Source organism: Camellia sinensis, chromosome 3 (genome assembly GCF_055761805.1).
Source record: "Camellia sinensis isolate YWXY chromosome 3, ASM5576180v1, whole genome shotgun sequence".
Classification (NCBI taxonomy): Eukaryota; Viridiplantae; Streptophyta; class Magnoliopsida; order Ericales; family Theaceae; genus Camellia; species Camellia sinensis.
This window is the reverse complement of record NC_138963.1, coordinates 137,109,321-137,131,113: the sequence shown is the minus strand read 5'-3', so window position 1 is coordinate 137,131,113 and position 21,793 is coordinate 137,109,321. Positions and strand designations below refer to the sequence as shown.

General features: G+C 40.9%; 2 protein-coding genes across 2 annotated transcripts; both read right to left on the bottom strand.

Moving 5' to 3' along the window:
* Positions 1-2,120: 2,120 nt before the first annotated feature.
* LOC145821857 (uncharacterized) lies at positions 2,121-2,615 on the bottom strand. Its single transcript, XM_082918431.1, has one exon. It carries the CDS (start codon positions 2,613-2,615, stop codon positions 2,121-2,123), a length of 495 nt encoding a protein of 164 aa, XP_082774557.1.
* A 7,696-nt stretch (positions 2,616-10,311) lies between these two features.
* LOC145821856 (uncharacterized) lies at positions 10,312-11,310 on the bottom strand. Its single transcript, XM_082918430.1, has 2 exons — positions 11,191-11,310; positions 10,312-10,800 (listed from the first exon to the last, which is right to left on the bottom strand). The coding sequence occupies exons 1-2, from the start codon at positions 11,308-11,310 to the stop codon at positions 10,312-10,314; spliced, it is 609 nt and encodes a 202-aa protein (XP_082774556.1).
* Positions 11,311-21,793: the final 10,483 nt, after the last annotated feature.

The window sequence follows — 21,793 nt, the reverse complement described above, 5'->3', positions numbered from 1 at the left end:
GCTGCATTGTTGCAGAACTAACCTCAGATGCCTACCAACGGTTATGTACCGCGTAGCGCCAACCGCAGGGCCTCAAAAGAGACGGTAAAATAGGGCCTTGCCCGAATCCCTCCTTACACCAAACCACCTAGGGTCCGAATACAACCGCTCCATTCAAGGGTTTCGAAAACCACTTGCGCAAGACTTTAACTTTCAAATAGGGAACGCATCCCAACAATCCATATATCACATATTCTCATCTTTTTCATTACTCAAGTGCTCAAAAACCTAATACCCTCCCAATTAGGTTTCCCGTTGAATTAAATATTTTAAGTCAAGGTTAGTCCAACTTATAAGACAATAATATCCATGTAAGCATGCATTCTTAAGATGAGAAGGGTAAATAACATAACCACAACACATATAATATCATGCCAAGATATGATCATAAGCTAATAAGCAATCTCATGAACTCAAGGGTATAAAACATCCACACATAACGAAATTTCCAGATTTAGTATCACATAAAGATTAAAATGAAAGGTCTATTTTAAATCCTCCACCGGACTTGGTCTTCCTATGATTCGTGGGGAATTTGATCTAGTTCCTAGAACATTTTTTGGAAATGGGGTTGCTTTTCCAGGTTCTAAGTTATTTAGAAAATATGCCGGTGCTGTCCAGATTCTGTCTAGATCCGTCAACCGTTACGAAAAATTGATTTTCATGCAAACCGCATAATGTTTTTTGATGAAACAAATTTTAGTTGAAAGATAACTCCTTAAGGAAGGTTTTGACATAAAATAGAGGTCGAGAATAATTTTGTACATTTTTCTAGAATTTCTGGAAGTGGGCTGCAAAAACAGATTTTAAGGTGCTTTGCCCAAAACAAGAAGATTTATGAAAAGGGGGTTCCAACAAGGGAAAGCTTCATTTCTTTTGTGAAGAGAATATACTAACTATCACATGTTTAACTCATAAATTTTTTTTGAAGGAGTGCTCTTGAAAAGTCGAGAGATTGGTACAAAAGAAGATGGTTTTGTTCCAAAATGGGAAAAATGCAAGAGAGATGAAATCAATACTCAACCCTTAGAATTTTTAACATGAGAACTCAATAATAAAAGATCTGAAACATTATTTAGAACCCTTAGAAACATGTATTGAAAAAAAAGGAAAAATGAAAGAGAAGGTTGTGTTTGTGGATTACCTACTAAGCTTTGCACAAGAAGCTCTCTTCTTCCTCCTTCTTCTCTTCTAGACTTCTTTCTCTTGCTCTCCTCCCTCTCTCTAGCCGAATGTGTGTGTGTGTGTGTGTGTTATTTGTGCTTGCCAAGCTTAGGGGAGGTTGGTATTTATAGGCAAATTTTGAGGTAAAATGTCCTAAAAGCCCTCTAGTTGGAAAAGGATGGAAAGGTTAGGATCTTGCTTGGAATCTAATGGGATAGGAGTGATTTGGGAGTTAAATCATAGGATTAGGCAATATTTGGTTGGTTCCTAGTTGAAAGGAAACTAGTGTTGGAAACACCATCCTAGGTCTAGGGTACTAGGTCTTGGATATCCTAGAATATCATGATCAAAGACTTTGAAAATGGTTCCTTAGTTCTACCTATGGTGGCTGGCCCTTGGGAAGGGTGATGGGGTTATTATTTTATCAATTTTTGGCTCTAGGACACACTCTCCAAGGTATATACATGTATATATATATTACAAGATTAATGGTACTTCAACGTGCAAGGTACAAGTACTAGTTTGGGGTAAGTTTTGAATTTAATTAAAGGGTGGGGGCTTGGAGTTAAATACACGTAACTTATGTAGAATTAAATTAGGTTAGGTAACCTAATCCAGCTAGGGAAATTCCTGTTTTGATAAAAATAAAATGGTAATGCTAATCGACAAGATTCGAATTAATTCAACTAACCGAGGGGCTTTAAGAAAATAATTCAAACATTAGGGTCTTAAAAGTGAATACATATTTCAGGGTTTAAAACAATTTTGTCCTCAAAATTTAACCACATACTGTCTTCGAAAAGCTCGGGGTAGTTTGCCTTCACCAAATCCTGGCGTTCCCAAGTAGATTCCTCAATTCCCCGATGACGCCATAGCACTTTCACCAAGTGAACCGTCTTGCCTCTAAGGTTCTTTTCTCAACGATCCTGTATTACTACCGGTCCTTCTTTAAACGTAATATCTTTGTCAAGATTGATCTCCTCCCATTTGAGGATGTGCGTCGGGTCAACAATGTATTTTCTCAACATAGATACATAGAAGACGTTGTGTATCCCTGCTAACTGCGGGGGTAGAGCTAGTCTATATGCTACTTCGCCCTCTCTTTCCAGTACCTCAAAATGCACAATATATCGTGGTGACAACTTCCCCTTTCTCCCAAAACGTACGACTCCACGCCTAGGTTGCACCTTTAAGAACACGTGGTTGCCTACTTCAAACATCAATGGTCTTCTCCTCCTGTCTGCATAATTTCTTTGACGGTATTGGGCAGTCTTTAACCGTTGTCGGAACAATTTGACCGTCTCAGTAGTTTCTAGAACAAGTTCGGGTCCTATCAGATTTGCATCACCCACTTCCGTCCAACAAGTCGGCGATCTACAAGGTCGTCCATATAATGCTTCAAAAAGCGCCATACCGATGCTAGCTTGAAAGCTGTTGTTGTAGGCGAATTCAACTAGGGGTAGGTGTCGTTCCCAACTTCCTTGAAAATCCATTGCGGAAGCTCTCAACATGTCTTCGAGTGTCTGGATAGTGCGCTCCGATTGTCCATCTGTCTGTGGGTGAAAGGCGGTGCTAAAACATAACTTAATACCAAGAGCTTCCTGCAAGCTCCCCCAAAATCGAGAGGTGAATCGTGGGTCACGATTTGACACAATAGATACCGGAATTCCATGTTGTCGAATGATCTCCCCAATGTAGAGCCTGCACATAGACTCTAAAGTGTCGGTCATCTTATAGGGTAAGAAATGTGCTGACTTGGTGAGGTGGTCCACTATTACCCATATAGCATCGCGCCCTCTAGGTGACCTAGGCAACCCCGTCACAAAGTCCATCGTCACATACTCCCACTTCCATTCGGCTATCGGTAGAGGTTGCAACATTCCCCCCGGTTTCTGATGTTCCGCCTTCACTTGTTGGCAGGTCAGACATTTTGCTACAAATTTAGCCACTTCCTTCTTTATTCCATTCCACCAGCATTGCCTCTTCAAATCTTGGTACATTTTAGTCCCTCCTGGATGTACCGCAAATGCAGAATGATGACATTCCTTCAGTACCTTTTCTCTAAGTAACTCGTCACTTGGTACAAACAATCTGCCTTGGTATCTTAAACTCTCATCGGGGTGAATTACCCAATCGGGCATAGGCTCTCCTGATTCAAGACGTCCCTTGATGTAGGCTACTTCTTGATCGTGCTTCTAGGCCTCCATGACCTCATTCATCAACTTAGGCATCACCTTCTGCACACTAAGATATGCTCTTGTATCTTGAGATTCTACTTGGATCCTGAACTCATTGAGTGTCTTAACCATATCCCATTCCTTGACGGAGATCTTAGCCATCATTCCTTTACTCTTGCGACTTAGAGCATCTGCTACTATATTGGCTTTACCGGGGTGATATGAGATAGTGAACTGGAAATCTTCGAGATACTCCATCCATCGTCTCTGTCTCAAGTTAAGGTCCTTTTATGTGAATAGATACTTCAAACTCTTGTGATCAGTGAAAATCTCAAATTGTTCCCCGTACAGGTAATGTCGCCACTGCTTTAGGGCAAAAACTACGGCTACTAACTCCAAGTCATGTGTGGGGTAGTTGCGCTCGTGAGGTTTTAACTGCCTGGATCCATACGCGACTACCTTTCTATTTTGCATGAGCACGCAACCTAATCCTTCTTTAGACGCATCGCAATACACAGTGTACCCGCCTTCTCGTTCTGGGATGGTCAAAATTAGCGCACTAGTTAACCTCTTCTTTAGCTCTTGGAAGGATTTTTCGCAAGCTTCGTCCCACTCGTATTTTACTCCCTTTTGCGTCAAATGAGTCATTGGTTTAGCTAGTTTAGAGAAATCCTGGATGAACCTCCGGTAATAACCGGCCAATCCTAAGAAGCTGCAGATTTCTGACACGGTCCTTGGTTGCCTCCAATCTAATACTGCCTCTACCTTGGTTGGATCCACCACAATCCCATTCTCTGATACCACATGCCCTAAGAACTTTACTTCATTTAACCGGAACTCACATTTACTTGCCTTGGCATATAACCGATTATCCCTAAGAACTTGAAGGACAGTCCTTAAATGTTGCTCATGTTCTTCTTCAGACCTTGAATATACCAAGATGTCATCAATGAACACTACTACAAACTAGTCAAGGTATGGTCTAAAAATCTTATTCATTAGGCTCATGAATACTGTTGGTGCATTGGTTAGTCTGAAGAGCATTACTACAAACTCATAGTGGTCATATCTAGTACGAAAGGCAGTCTTTGGTATATCCTCCTCCTTGACTCGTAGTTGATGGTAACCTGACCTGAGATCAATCTTTGAATAGCACCTTGAGCCTTTAAGTTGGTCAAAAAGGTCATCAATCCTTGGAAGTGGGTACCGGTTCTTAATCGTGACTCGATTGAGTTGACGATAATCGATGCATAGCCTCAACGATCCATCCTTCTTTTTAGCAAACAACACGGGTGCTCCCCATGGCGAAGTACTTGGCCTAATGAATCCTTTCTCGAGCAATTCCTGTAACTGTGTCTTCAATTCTCGTAGTTCTACTAGTGCTATACGATACGGAGCCATGGATATCGGGGTAGTTCCAGGCTGTAGCTCGATGTTAAAGTCTACTTCTCAGGTTGGCAGCAATCCTGGTAATTCCGTAGGAAATATATCTGCATAATCGCATACTATGCGCGGAAGTTCTATTTCTCCTTGGTCTTCCTCATTTAGAATCAGGCTTGCTATCCTACCCGCAAGTTGATCGCGCCACTGCATCCGATGTTTTGTTGAAACCATGAGGTCTTGCCTATCCCCCTTAAACTGGAAACGTGTTCCATCTTGCGTATGAGCTACCAATTTCTTCTGACGACATTCGATCACCATTCGGTGGGCAGACAACCAGTCCATGCCCAAAATAATATTGAAGTCCGACATTTTCATGACACGAACATCACAAGTTAAGTGTAGGTCCGTCATCCGTATCTTACAGTCCTTACAGATCGATCCTACCCGAACGCATCCTTCCATAGGTGACATTACACTTAAGACAGTTGCTAAAGATTCACATATAAGTTCTAATGACTTAGCACAAGCAGAGGATATGAAAGAATGTGATGCACCGGTATAAAATAAAACATGCACCCAAGAATTGTATAGTACTAAATTACCCTCAATTATGGACGGGTCCACTTCTTTCTCTTGCAGGGCAAAGACTCTGCCGGCTGCCTTTTGGTTGCCATTGGTCTTGGCGTTCTGAGTTCCTCCACTCTTCTGGTGTTGCTACCCGGTAGATCCTGTCTTATTTGTCCAAGGCTTCTGCCCACCTAATGCCTGGGCATTTGTTCCAGAACCTCCTCCTTGGTATCCCGATGGAGGGAGCTGGGGGCATCCGCTCTTTTTGTGCCCTAATAGTTGGCAATAAAAGCACTGGATTTGTCCCACCGGCCTTTGTTGGTAGCCTCCTCTCTGGATCTGTTGCTGCGGTTGCTGTCGTTGCTGTTGTGGTTGTGGTCTGGTGTAGGGCTTTGAGGTTACGCTTCCTCTCTGGATCCTCTAAGGTCCAATAGACGCCTGACTCCCTTTTCTCTTGTTCCAAGCCTTCATGGCGTCGTTCACTTCCCTTTCAGATTCTAATGCCGTTTCCAGCACCTCAGCATATGAGGGGAGTCATTGCGAAAGAACTCTTACCCTGATTGTAAGGTCCAGTCCCCACTCGAACATCCTTGCTTTCTCTTCATCATTTGCTACGTATCTGGTTACGTATCGGGCTAGCTCTTCAAATTTTACAGCATACTAGGTCACAGTCATATTTCCTTGCTCCAGGTTTTGGAATTCCTTGACTCGTTATCGACGGATGGTACTTGGGAAATATTTATTTAGGAATAGTTCCCTGAACTAGTTCCATGATAGGCTCACTATGTCATGAGTGTTCGTGATCAACTCCCACCATTGGTTAGCCTCATCATCAAGCGGCCTTGGTTATGCCCATAGTGTCTAGCATTTTCTCTATTTGCCGGAGCCAATTTTCAACTACCTTCGGGTCTGGTACGCCTGTGAACTTTGGGGCCTCTGCTTCCGAAACTCAGAAAAGAGTCGAGTCCTCTCATTCTGCCGATTGTTCCTTAATTGCCCTAGCTCCTTCAAAATTTGATGACTTAGGTTATCGGGGATGGGTCCGTGTTGATTTCTGGGATGGTTTCATACATTGTTGCTTGTTTCGGTATAGTCATTAGCTCGCGTGTCCACCATTCTGTTCATGGCATGTGATGAGTTGGTTTCCAGTTTGAGAAAATATTACTACTTAGATTTGAAATAAAGGTTCAGTTTCCTTAGGGTGCTCTAAAGCAAGTAACAGTCAATAACATAGATCAACACATCATTCATATATTATAATAGGCATCATTACAAAAGGGCTCCTATATCGGAGTTACATTTAAAGAGCATCTACGCATTACAAGTTCAGGTTATCTTATTCTAAGGATCCCCATCAGCGGGTCTTACAAAAGTCTAGTTTTACTATCCCTCAATTTAGTTCTCGCTTCCCGACCAATCAAAGTCTTCTTCTGGGTCTTCATCAGCGGAGTCGGTGGCTTGGTCCGGAGACCGGGGGGGGGTACATTGGTACGGGAGGATTGCGATCAGATGACACCTCAACAGGGTAGGCTGGGTTTGCTCCTTACTGCTCTGGTGGATACTCCATATCCATTGGTTGATTGTCGCATGGCCCGTGATAACAAGATTCGTGGCTTTCAGCCTGAGTCGGTGCTATGGTGGTCAAAGCTTGGTGTATCAAGGAGTCCATCCTCTGTTCATCTTGCTCCATTCGAATCACCTTCTTTGCTGCCCGGCTCAGAAATTGTAGGCGGCGCCGCACCAAAGACCTCTTCTGCGCCCTCGTATAGCGGGTGTACTCCGCCTCCACCTTACGTATCTCGGTCTTGATCATTTCCTCGGTGGTGATTTCACAGCGTCGGCAGCTAAAGTAGGGGCTGACAAACATGGCCCTCCTTCCATGCATATGGAAAACACCCCACGAGTCGGTACTGACGTAGCCTCCCGATGATATCCTAAGGTGGGAAAGATTTTTTTTTATTAGTCAATCTTTTTATAATAGCATGATAGAATAAAATAAGATAAGGGGTAAGGGCTTCTAGAGTTGCGTATAGGGTTGCGAGGATTAAGGGTTGAACCTAGGCTCTTATACCAAGTTGTGACGCCCCGGTTCTACACTATTGGTTGCAGTCAAGGGAGAGTCACTAATGAGTCCTATGGTCAATAACCAAGTAAGATCCCAGATCGCCTGAGGAGTCAAATTAGCCTCCCTTCTAAGTCCAGCTTTCTTAGACAACGCACTGCCCTTTTGACAGATCTTAAAAGGTACTGACACAAGGTCTCATAAGCAACGATAATGTTCTTATATAGAATATAAATACATAACAATCACAATATATAACCCAACAGATGGTTCCATTACATTACATTCCAGAAGAAAGCTTAAGTCTCCAAATGAGTCTTTACAAAACATCCAAAAAGAAACTTCTAATTTTTCTAGGATAGCCAAAAGTCCTCGAAAGTTTCGGGCTCATCGCCTCTAGCTATGAGTTCTGCTTCGTCACTTGGCATGATACGCTGTGAGCTTTGAATGCCCAGCAAACACACACACACCCTACCCATTTTTCCCAGTCCAATACATAATCACCATTATAATATCAAGTAATAAAGCATCATACTCAATTAAATAAATAAAGGGTTAAGTTAGGCTTTTAGCAACTAGAAATCCCCCAAAGAGATTTCGTCCTCCCAACCACAAGAATCGGACGCGGATTATTCGGTATGCCCCCTCTTTTGCTGTTTTGTTGCCGAACTAACCTCGGATGCCTACCAACGGTTATGTACCGCGTAACGCCAACCGTAGGGCCTCAAAAGAGACGATAAAATAGGGCCTTGCCCGAATCCCTCCTTACACCAAACCACCTAGGGTCTGAATACAACCGCTCCGTTCAAGGGTTTCGAAAACCACTTGCGCAAGACTTTAAATTTCAAATAGGGAATGCATCCCAACAATCTATATATCACATATTCTCATCTTTTTCATTACTCAAGTGCTCAAAAACCCAATACCCTCCCAATTAGGTTTCCCGTTGAATTAAATGTTTTAAATCAAGGTTAGTCCAACTTATAAGACAATAATATCCATGTAAGCATGCATTCTTAAGATGAGATGGGTAAATAACATAACCACAACACATATAATATCATGCCAAGATATGATCATAAGCTAATAAGCAATCTCATGAACTCAAGGGTATAAAACATCCACACATAACGAAATTTTCAGATTTAGTATCGCATAAAGATTAAAATGAAAGGTCTATTTTAGATCCTCCACCGGACTTGGTCTTCCTATGGTTCGTAGGGAACTTAATCTAGTTTCTAGAACATTTTTTGGAAATGGGGTTGCTTTTCCAGGTTCTAAGTCATTTAGAAAATATGTTGGTGTTGTCCAGATTCTGTCTAGATCCATCGACCGTTACGAAATATTGATTTTCTTGCAAACCGTTTAATGTTTTTCGATGAAACCAATTTTAGTTGAAAGCTAACTCCTTAAGGAAGGTTTTCACATAAAATAGAGGTCAAGAATAATTTTTTACATTTTTCTAGAATTTCTAGAAGTGGGCTGCAAAAACAGATTTTAAGGTGCTTTGCCCAAAACAAGAAGATTTATGAAAAAGGGGTTCCAACAAGGGAAATTTTCATTTCTTTTGTGAAGAAAATATACTAACTATCACATGTTTAACTCAGAAAATTTGTTTGAAGGAGTGCCCTTGAAAAGTCGAGAGATTGGTACAAAAGAAGATGGTTTTGTTCCAAAATGGGGAAAATACAAGAGAGATGAAATCAATACTCAACCCTTAGTATTTTTAACATGAGAACTCAGTAATAAAATATCTGAAAACATTATTTAGAACCCTTAGAAACATGTATTGAAAAAAAAAGGAAAAATGAAAGAGAAAGTTGTGTTTGTGGCTTACCTACTAAGCTTTGCACAAGAAGCTCTCTTCTTCCTCCTTCTTCTCTTCTAGACATCTCTCTCTTGCTCTCCTCCTTCTCTCTAGCCGAATGTGTGTGTGTGTGTGTGTGTTATTTGTGCTTGCTAAGCTTAGGGGAGGTTGGTATTTATAGGCAAATTTTGAGGTAAAATGTCCTAAAAGCCCTCTAGCTGGAAAAGGATGGAAAGGTTAGGATCTTTCTTGGAATCTAATGGGATAGGAGTGATTTGGGAGTTAAATCATAGGATTAGGCAACATTTGGTTGGTTCCTAGTTGAAAGGAAACTAGTGTTGGAAACACCATCCTAGGTCTAGGGTACTAGGCCTTGGATTTCCTAGAATGTGCCTGTTTGGCCGAGCTTAATTACAGCTTATTTCAACTTTCAGCTTAATTTAAGTTATTTTGATGTGTTTAGTTTAGCTTATAGTTTATAGCTTATGGCTTATAGCTTTTTGGAAGTCAGAAATCAGCTTATTCTTTAAGTGGGGCAGGAGATGCTTTAAGAATAAGCTGGAAATCAGCTTAAGCTGAAAGTTATAAGCTATAAGCTGTTGAGGCATAAGCTATAAGCACTTTCCCACAGCTCTACCAAACAGGGCCAATATCATGATCAAAGACTTTGAAAATGGTTCCTTACTTCTCTCTATGGTGGCCGGCCCTTGGGAAGGGTGATGGGGTTACTATTTTATCAATTTTTGGCTCTAGGACACACTCTCCAAGGTGTATACATGTATATATATATTACAAGATTGATGGTACTTCAAGGTGCAAGGTACAAGTACTAGTTTGGGGTAAGTTTTGAATTTAATTAAAGGGTGGGGGCTTGGAGTTAAATACACGTAACTTATGTAGAATTAAATTAGGTTAGGTAACCTAATCCGGCTAGGGAAATTCTTGTTTTGATAAAAATAAAATGGTAATGCTAATCGACAAGATTCGAATTAATTTAAGTAACCGAGGGGCTTTAAGAAAATAATTCAAACATTAGGGTCTTAAAAGTGAATACATATTTCAGGGGCTTCACAACCTATCCCCCTTAAAACAATTTCGTCCTCGAAATTTAACTACATACTGCCTTCGAAAAGCTCAGGGTAGTTTGCCTTCACCAAATCCTGGCGTTCCCAAGTAGATTCCTCAATTCCCCGATGACGCCATAGCACTTTCACCAAGTGAACCGTCTTGCCTCTAAGGTTCTTTTCTCGACGATCCTGTATTGCTACCGAGCCTTCTTTAAACGTAATATCTTTGTCAAGACTGATCTCCTCCCATTTAAGGACGTGCGTCGGGTCAGCAATGTATTTTCTCAACATAGATACATGGAAGACGTTGTGTATCCCTGCTAACTGTGGAGGTAGAGCTAGTCTATATGCTACTTCGCCCTCTCTTTCCAGTACCTCAAAAGGCCCAATATATCGTGGTGACAGCTTCCCTTTTCTCCCAAAACGTACGACTCCACGCCTAGGTTGCACCTTTAAGAACACGTGGTTGCCTACTTCAAACATCAATGGTCTTCTCCTCCTGTCTGCATAATTTCTTTGACGGTCTTGGGCAGTCTTTAACCGTTGTCAGATCAATTTGACCTTCTCAGTAGTTTCTAGAACAAGTTCGGGTCCTATCAGATTTGCATCACCCACTTCCGTCCAACAAGTCGGCGATCTGTAAGGTTGTCCGTATAATGCTTCAAAAGGTGCCATACCGATGCTAGCTTGAAAGTTGTTGTTGTAGGCGAATTCAACTAGGGGTAGGTGTCGTTCCCAACTTCCTTGAAAATCCATTGCGCAAGCTCTCAACATGTCTTCGAGTGTCTGGATAGTGCGCTCCGATTGTCCATCTGTCTGTGGGTGAAAGGCGGTGCTCAAACATAACTCAGTACCAAGAGCTTCCTACAGGCTTCTCCAAAATCGAGAGGTGAATCATGGATCACGATCTGACACAATAAATACCGGAATTCCATGTTGTCGAATGATCTCCCCAATGTAGAGCCTGCACATAGACTCTAAAGTGTCGATCATCTTATAGGGTAAGAAATGTGCTGACTTGGTGAGGCGTCCACTATTACCCATATAGCATCGCGCCCTCTAGGTGACCTAGGCAACCCCGTCACAAAGTCCATCGTCACGTACTCCCACTTCCATTCGGCTATCGGTAGAGGTTGCAACATTCTCCCCGGTTTCTGATGTTACGCCTTCACTTGTTGGCAGGTTAGACATTTTGCTACAAATTTAGCCACTTCCTTCTTCATTCCATTCCACCAGTACTGCCTCTTCAAATCTTGGTACATTTTAGTCCCTCCTGGATGTACCGCAAATGCAGAATGATGACATTCCTTCAGTACCTTTTCTCTAAGTAACTCATCACTTGGTACAAACAATCTGCCTTGGTATCTTAAACTCTCATTGGGGTGAATTACCCAATCGGGCATGGGCTCTCCTGATTCCAGACGTCCCTTGATGTAGGCTACTTCTTGATCGTGCTTCTGGGCCTCCATGACCTCATTTATCAACTTACGCATCACCTTCTGCGCACTAAGATGTGCTCTTGTATCTTGAGATTCTACTTGGATCCTGAACTCATTGAGTGTCTTAACCATATCCCATTCCTTGATGGAGATCTTAGCCATCATCCCTCTACTCTTGCGACTTAGAGCATCTGCTACTACATTGGCTTTACCGGGGTGATATGAGATAGTGAACTGGAAATCTTCGAGATGCTCCATCCATCGTCTCTGTCTCAAGTTAAGGTCCTTCTGTGTGAATAGATACTTCAGACTCTTGTGATCTGTGAAAATCTCAAATTGTTCCCCGTACAGGTAATGTTACCACTGCTTTAGGGCAAAAACTACGGCTGCTAACTCCAAGTCATGTGTGGGGTAGTTGCGCTCGTAAGGTTTTAACTGCCTGGATCCATACGCGACTTCCTTTCCATTTTGCATGAGCACGCAACCTAATCCTTCTTTAGATGCATCGCAATACACAGTGTACCCCCCTTCTCGTTCTGGGATGGTCAAAATTGGTGCACTAGCTAACCTCTTCTTTAGCTCTTGGAAGGATTTTTCGCAAGCTTCGTCCCACTCGTATTTTACTCTCTTTTGCGTTAAATGAGTCATTGGTTTAGCTAGTTTGGAGAAATCTTGGATGAACCTCCGGTAATAACCGGCCAATCCTAAGAAACTGCGGATTTCTGACACGGTCCTTGGTTGCCTCCAATCTAATACTGCCTCTACATTGGTTGGATCCACCACAATCCCATTCTCTGATACCACTTTCCCTAAGAACTTTACTTCATTTAACCGGAACTCACATTTACTCGCCTTGGCATATAACCGATTATCCCTAAGAACTTGAAGGACAGTCCTTAAATGTTGCTCATGTTCTTCTTCAGACCTTGAATATACCAAGATGTCATCAATGAACACTACTACAAACTGGTCAAGGTATGGTCTAAAAATCTTATTCATTAGGCTCATGAATACTGTTGGTGCATTGGTTAGTCCGAAGGGCATTACTACAAACTCATAGTGGTCATATCTAGTACGAAAGGCAGTCTTTGGTATATCCTCCTCCTTGACTCGTAGTTGATGGTAACCTGACCTGAGATCAATATTTGAATAGCACCTTAAGCCTTTAAGTTGGTCAAAAAGGTCATCAATCCTTGGAAGTGGGTACCGGTTCTTAATCGTGACTCGATTGAGTTGACGATAATCGATGCATAGCCTCAACGATCCATCCTTTTTTTTAGCAAACAACACGGGTGCTCCCCATGGCGAAGTACTTGGCCTAATGAATCCTTTCTCGAGCAATTCCTGTAACTGTGTCTTCAATTCTCATAGTTCTGTTGGTGCCATACGATACGGAGCCATGGATATCGGGGTAGTTCCAGGCTGTAGCTCGATGTTAAAGTCTACTTCTCAAGTTGGCGGCAATCCTGGTAATTCCGTAGGAAATATATCTGCATAATCGCATCCTATGCGCGGAAGTTCTATTTCTCCTTGGTCTTCCTCATTTAGAATCAGGCTTGCTGTCCTACCTGCAAGTTGATCGCGCCACTGTGTCTGATGTTTTGTTGAAACCATGGGGTCTTGTCTATCCCCCTTAAACTGGAAACGTGTTCCATCTTGCGTTGAGCTTCCACTTTCTTCTGACGATAGTCGATCACCGCTCGGTGGGCGGACAACCAGTCCATGCCCAAAATAATATCGAAGTCTGGCATTTCCATGACACGAAGGTCGCAAGTTAAGCATAGTTCCGTCATCCCTATCTTATAGTCCTTACAGATCGATCCTACCCGAACGCATCCTTCCATAGGTGACATTACACTTAAGGCAGTTGCTAAAGGTTCACATATAAGTTCTAATGACTTAGCACAAGCAGAGGATATGAAAGAATGTGATGCACTGGTATCAAATAAAACATGCACCCAAGAATTGCATAGTACTAAATTACCATCAATTACGGACGGTTCCACTTCTTTCTCTTGCAGGGCAAAGACTCTACCGGCTGCCTTCTGGTTGCCGCTGGTCTTGGCGTTCTGAGTTTCTCCACTCTTCTGGTGCTGCTGCCCGGTAGATCCTGTCTTATTTATCTAAGGCCTCTGCCTACCGAATGCCTGGGCATTTGCTCCAGAACCTCCTCTTTGGTATCCCGATGGAGGAGCTGGGGGCATTCGCTTTTTTTGTGCCCTAATTGCTGGCAATGAAAGCACTGGATTTGTCCCACCGGCCTTTGTTGGTAGCCTTCTCTCTGGATCTGTTGTTGCGGTTGCTGTCGTTGCTGTTGTGGTTGTGGTGTGGAGTAGGGCTTTGAGGTTATGCTTCATCTCTGGATCCTCTGAGGTCCAATAGATGCCTGACTCCCTTTTCTCTTGTTCCAAACCTTCCTGGCGTCGTTCACTTCCCTTTCAGATTCTAATGCCGTTTCCAGCACCTTGGCATATGAGGGGAGTCGTTGCGGAAGAACTCTTCCCCTGATTGTAAGGTCCAGTCCCCACTCGAACATCCTTGCTTTCTCTTCATTATTTGCTACGTATCTGGTTGCATATCGGGCTAGCTTTTCAAATTTTGCAGCATACTGGGTCACGGTCATATTTCCTTGCTCCAGGGTTTTGGAATTCCTTGACTCGTTATCGGCGGATGGTACTTGGGAAATATTTATTTAGGAATAGTTCCCTGAACTGGTTCCATGATAGGCTCGCTACATCACGAGTGTTCTTGATCAACTCCCACCAATGGTCTGCCTCATCATCAAGCTCGAATACTGCCAAAGCTATTCTATCAGCGGCCTCGGTTATGCCCATAGTGTCTAGCATTTTCTCTATCTGCCAGAGCCAATTTTCAACTACCTTCGGGTCTGGTACGCCTGTGAACTTTGGGGCCTCTGCTTCCGAAACTCAGAAAAGAGTCGAGTCCTCTCATTCTGCCGATTGTTCCTTAATTGCCCTAGCTCCTCCAAAATTTGATGACCTAGGTTATCAGGGATGTTAGCCCCTGCGGGGATGGGTCCGTGTTGATTTCCGAGATGGTTTCGTGCATTGTTGCTTGTTTCGGTATAGCCATTAGCTCGCGTGTCCACCGTTCTGTTCATGGCATATGATGAGTTGGTTTCCAGTTTGAGAAAATATTACTACTTAGATTTGAAATAAAGGTTCAGTTTCCTTAGGGTGCACTAAAGCAAGTAACTGTCAATAACATAGATCAACACATCATTCATATATTATAATAGGCATCATTACAAAAGGGCTCCTATATTGGAGTTACATTTAAAGAGCATCTACGCATTACAAGTTCAGGTTATCTTATTCTAAGGATCCTCATCAGTGGGTCTTACAAAAGTCTAGTTTTACCATCCCTCGATTTCGTTCTCGTTTCCCTACCAATCAAAGTCTTCTTCTGGGTCTTCATCAGCGGAGTCGGTGGCTTGGTCCGGAGAGCCGGGGGGGGTACATTGGTACGGGAGGATTGTGATCAGATGACACCTCGATAGGGTAGGCTGGGTTTGCTCCTTGCTGCTCTAGTGGATGCTCCATATCCATTGGTTGATTGTCGCCTAGCCCGTGATGACAAGATTCGTGGCTTTCAGCCTGAGTCGGTGCTATGGTGGTCAAAGCTCAGTGTATCAAGGAGTCCATTCTCTGTTCATCTTGCTCCATTCGGATCGCCTTCTTTGCTACCCGACTCAGAACTTGTCGGCGGCGCCACACCAAAGACCTCTTCTGCGCCCTCGTATAGCGGGTGTACTCCACCTCCACCTTACATATCTCGGTCTTGATCATTTCCTCGGCGGTGATTTCATAGCGTCAGCGGCTAAAGTAGGGGCTGACAAACATGGCCCTCCTTCCTTGCATACGGAAAACACCCCACAAGTCGGTACTGACGTAGCCTCCCGATGACATCTTAAGGTGGGAAAGATTTTTTTTTATTAGTCAATCTTTTTATAATAGCGTGATAGAATAAAATAAGATAAGGGGTAAGGGCTTCTAGAGTTGCGTATAGGGTTGCGAGGATTAAGGGTTGAACCTAGGCTCTAATACCAAGTTGTGACGCCCCAGTTCTACACTATTGGTTGCAGTCAAGGGAGAGTCACTAATGAGTCCTATGGTCAATAACCAAGTAAGATCCCAGATCGCCGGAGGAGTCAAATTAGCCTCCCTTCGTCCAGCTTTCTTAGACAACGCACTACCCTTTTGACAGATCTTAAAAGGTACTGACACAAGGTCTCATAAGCAACGATAATGTTCTTACATAGAATATAAATACATAACAATCACAATATATAACCCAAAAGATGGTTCCATTACATTACATTCCAGAAGAAAGCTTAAGTCTCCAAATGAGTCTTTACAAAACATTCAAAAAGAAACTTCTAATTTTTCTAGGATAGCCAAAAGTCTTCAAAAGTTTCGGGCTCATCGTCTCTAGCTATGAGTTCCGCTTCGTCACTTGGCATGATACGGTGTGAGCTTTGAATGCCCAGTAAACATACACACGCCCTACCCCTTTTTTCCAGTCCAATACACAATCACCGTTATAACATCAAGTAATAAAGCATAATACTCAATTAAATAAATAAAGGGTTAAGTTAGGTTGTTTGCAACTAAAAATCCTCCAAAGAGATTTCATCCTCCCAACCCCAAGAATCGGACGTAGATTATTCGGTATGCCCCCTCTTTTGTTGCTTTGTTGCAAAACTAACCTCGGATGCCTACCAACGGTTATGTACCGCGTAGTGCCAACTGCAAGACCTCAAAAGAGACGGTAAAATAGGGCCTTGCCCGAATCCCTCCTTACACCAAACCACCTAGGGTCCGAATACAATCGCTCCGTTCAAGGGTTTCGAAAACCACTTGCGCAAGACTTTAACTTTCAAATAGGGAACGCATCCCAACAATCCATATATCGTATATTCTTATCTTTTTCATTAATCAAGTGCTCGAAAACCCAATACCCTCCCAATTAGGTTTCCCGTTGAATTAAATGTTTTAAATCAAGGTTAGTCCAACTTATAAGACAATAATATCCATGTAAGCATGCATTCTTAAGATGATAAAGGTAAATAACATAACCACAACACATATAATATCATGCCAAGATATGATCATAAGCTAATAAGCAATCTCATGAACTCAAGGGTATAAAACATCCACACATAACGAAATTTTCAAATTTAGTATCGCATAAAGATTAAAATGAAAGGTCTATTTTAGATCCTCTACCGGACTTGGTCTTCCTATGGTTCGTAGGGAATTTGATCTAGTTTCTAGAACATATTTCGGAAATGGGGTTGCTGTGATACCCCTGTTTCGTAGTATGCTAATTGGTCCTTAAATTGAGTATGATTATGTGTTTAGCATGATTTTATGTGCCATTATGTGAATATATGTGATTTTGAAGTTCTATCTGTTCACCGTAGGAATATCTGTTTGAATAATCTACTTTGGAAATTAAATTGAGGGCCTTATCGGCCCCAAAACAGGAAATTGATTATGCCATTGTAATTAGCGTAATTTTTAGAGCTTATGGTGAAATTTAATTGAAAATTGATTTGGGTCAGATTAAAATGATTTATTTAATGACATTGTGCTCAAACTATTTAATATTTTTTAATTGTGGCTAGTGGGGTTTGTTGTATTCGAGCACTACACTTCCCATTCTCTCCTATGACCTCATTTTGGCTGATCAAACCTTGAGAAAGGGAGAGAGAGCCGGCTATTAGAGAGAGGGAGGAGAGAATTGTGCATTTGTGGTTCAAGACTTGGACCTTTTGGAGATTAAGCTCAAGTATTCCTAAATTGGGAAGATTAAAGCTCCTTGGTGAGCGATTCATGCATTTATAGTCATCATCTTGTGAATTCAAGTTTAATAGATGGTCAAGAGCATGAATTAGTTTGAAAGTAATGGAATTGAGTTGTATATGTTGGATTTCAAGTTAATTGAAGCATGCATGTAAACAATTGCTATAGGTTTCCATGTTTGAGCTTGATTGTGTAATCTATGTAGAAGTTTGAATGAAATCCATGTGCATGACCATTTCTTCACCAAATAAGTTGTGAATAATGTGTATTTCTTACATGCAAGAGTGGATCATGAAAGGGTGAGCTTTGCATGCTTGAATGAGATGTATTGGTGATGAGTTTGATGGGAGATTGGGCCATGCATGTGAATTATTTGTGAATTGAGCTCTATTGGGTTGTGATTTGGGGTTTACATCATGTTGGTATGATTATATTTGGGAATTGGGCCATAACATGCATGATTTGTTGGTTAAAAATTGAATTGGAGCTCAAGAACTTAATCTGGAAAACCCAGATTTTTGATGTCCGCTCGAGCGGGGTGACTGCCGCTCGAGCGGGAAAATTGTGCTCCCAGCACTTTTTGCAGAGTTGGATGTCCGCTCAAGCGGGATATTTCACGCTCGAGCGGGGAGCTTTTGTAGACAGGCCTTCCGCTCGAGCGCCCTAACTCACGCTCGAGCGTAATTTTGAAGTAATCAGTACTTTTGCAGGCCTTTTGGGTCCGCTCGAGCGGGGACCCTGTTTTCTGAAATTTTGTTCATGCATTCTGTGTTTCGTTTTCCATTCTCTTTCACTTGTAACCACTCTTAGGCATGTGTTAAACATTGTAAATGAGTTAATGAGATAAGAATAAAGCCTAAAGAGGAATATGTGAATTGAAGAACGGATTGAACTATTAGTGACCCTTTTGTGTTCATGAAATGTCTAGGGTCAAGCTCCAAGGCAAATCCACAAGCTGATCACTGTGAGTAATATCGATAATTGATAGCTTGTTAATGTCCAATTGGTTATTCCCTTATAAGCTTTATGACTTGCTAAATGGGATTGTGGACAAAAGTCTGACATGAACGAATAAATGGACCTAAGGTCGTTTTGATATAAATAAATGGACCTAAGGTCGTTTTGATAGAAATTAATGAACCTAAAGTCGTTTTGATACAAATGAATGGACCGAAGGTCGTTTTGACAGAAATGAATGGATCGAAGGTCGTTCTGATAGAAATGAGTGGACAGAAGGTTGTTTTGATATATATGAATGGACCTACGGTCGTTTCGACATGAATGAGCGGGCCGAAGGCCGTTTGACACGAATGTATGGGCCAAACGCTGTTTTGACAGAAATGAATGGGCCGAAGGCCATTTTGACAGAAATGAATGGGCCGAAGGCCGTTTTGACATGAATGGAAATCTGAAGTGGCCAAGGACCATAATGTTTCGAACTACTGCCACTTAATTTGGTTTTCGTATAGTTATATGCCTGTTAAATAGAAATATGAATTGGGCCTAAGGCCGTTTGTAACATGTTGTTCTACATGATTATGTAATTTCTGTATTTGATATTATTCACTGGACTATTGCTCACGCTCATTTATGTGTTTGTAGGTGAGCCAAGAGAAGTCCAAACGCAGCCCCAGTGAAGTCTGCTAGGAACAACATGAGTTTTGGAGAGTCAGCCTTGCGTCTCACGCACGAGACCAGACTTCGCTACTTTTGTTTTGTATTTATATTTTGTCTTGTTGGCGAGGACTTTGTGTATATCTGTATATAGTTTTGTTATGGGTTGACTTAGTTTAGCTGATCCTGTCTGTAAAGGATTTCATGGTACTGTACTTTGTTGTGGGTTATTAACGTATATGTGTATGGTATGTTTTGAAGTGCATATAAGCACGGCTCTATGGACAAAGTTTTTAATTATTGCTTCCGTTTGGCCCCTTTACTCCGTTGAGTTACGTTTGTTTTGGTTGGAGGCTGTAGGTAATCTCAGGATTACTGCCCGGTCATGTCCTTAACCCATAGGGGCGGGTTCGGGTCATGACAGTTGCTTTTCCAGGTTCTAAGTTATTTAGAAAATATGCCGGTGCTGTCCAGATCCGTCGACCGTTACGAAAAATTGATTTTCTTGCAAACGGCTTAATGTTTTTCGATGAAACCAATTTTAGTTGAAAGCTAACTCCTTAAGGAAGGTTTTGACGTAAAACAGAGGTCAGAATAATTTTGTACATTTTTATAGAATTTCTGGAAGTGGGCTGAAAAAGCAGATTCTAAGGTTCTTTGCCCAAAATAAGAAGATTTATGAAAAATGGGTTCCACCAAGGGAAAGTTTCATTTCTTTTGTGAAGAAAATATACTAACTATCACATGTTTAACTAATAAATTTTTTTTGAAGGAGTGCTCTTGAAAAGTCGAGAGATTGGTACAAAAGAAGATGGTTTTGTGCCAAAATGGAGAAAATACAAGAGAGATAAAATCAATACTCAACCCTTAGCATTTTTAACATAAGAACTCAGTAATAAAAGATTTGAAAACATTATTTATAACCCTTAGAAATATGTATTGAAAAAAAAGGGAAAATGAAAGAGAAGGTTGTGTTTGTGGCTTACCTACTAAGCTTTGCACAAGAAGCTCTCTTCTTCCTCCTTCTTCTCTTCTAGACTTCGCTCTCTTGCTCTCCTCCCTCTCTCTAGCTGAATTTGTGTGTGTGTGTTATTTGTGCTTGCCAAGCTTAGGAGAGGTTGGTATTTATAGGCAAATTTTAAGGTAAAATGTCCTAAAAGCCCTCTAGTTGGAAAAGGATGGAAATGTTAGGATCTTGCTTGGAATCTAATGGGATAGAAGTGATTTGGGAGTTAAATCATAGGATTAGGCAACATTTGGTTGGCTCCTAGTTGAAAGGAAACTAGTGTTGGAAACACCATCCTAGGTCTAGGGTACTAGGTCTTGGATTTCCTAGAATATCATGATCAAAGACTTTGAAAATGGTCCCTATGGTGGCCGGCCCTTGGAAAGGGTGATGGGGTTATTATTTTATCAATTTTTGGCTCTAGGACACACTCTCCAAAGTGTATACATGTATATATATTACAAGATTGATGGTACTTCAAGGTACAAGGTACAAGTAGTTTGGGGTAAGTTTTGAATTTAATTAAAGGATGGGGGCTTGGAGTTAAATACATGTAACTTATGTAGAATTAAATTAGGTTTGGTAACCTAATTCGGCTAGGAAAATTCCTGTTTTGATAAAAATAAAATGGTAATGCTAACCGACAAGATTCGAATTAATTAAAGTAACCGAGGGGCTTTAAGAAAATAATTCAAACATTAGGGTCTTAAATTGACTTTCGATGAACATTTTGGTCATAAAATTAGCATGAATAACTTCCTCCTTTTTTATTTTATTTTATTTTAATAACTGAATGTTAATAGAAAATTAAGATTAATAAGTTTTTTTTTTTTTTTGGAACTGAGAGTCATAAGATTAAAAGGACAAAATGTAATTTAGTTGAGGTGCAAGGTGATAAAAGACCATAATTTTAGGGAAAATTTACTTATAAATTTTTTTATGGAGGAATGTTGGTCTATTTAGTTGTAAGATTTTTCTTATGAATCAATTAGTTCTTTTTTGTTTGATTTAGTGCCATTTGAGTTTAAGTGAATGTCTTTTTGTGATTTATTTTTTTAATTTTCTGATTCATTTTTTGGGATGAGAATGAAAATGTGAGGTGTGGAAGATTTTTTTTGGGGATTAGTGGCTGAAGTGTTGGTTGTCGAATGTGGAAATTTATACTTCTGTTAATGTGGTTTTCTGGTGTTATATTGGAGTGTTACATCATAGTGCTATTTTTAGAAAAAAGTACACTAACGAATTTTTGTGTTACATTAATCGGAGTGTTATGTTTGAAAAAAATATACTAATAAATTTTTTTTTGAAACGTTACGTTATTATATTTGAAAAAACTATACTAAGGAATTTTTTAGTGTATTACATTGAAGTGTTACGTTTAAGAAAAGTATAAGGAGTTTTTGTGTTATATTGATTGAAATGTTACGTTTAAGAAAAGTACACTAATGAGTTTTTGTAGAATGTTACATTGTTACGTTTGAGAAAAGTAACACTAAGAAGTTTTGTAATGTGTTACATTGGAGTATTATGTTTGAGAAAAGTATACTAAGAAGTTTTTTTGAATTGTTACGTTTAATAATTTCAATATTATGAGAAAATCTATATTTATCCTTGAACACATAACACATACACATTTATAC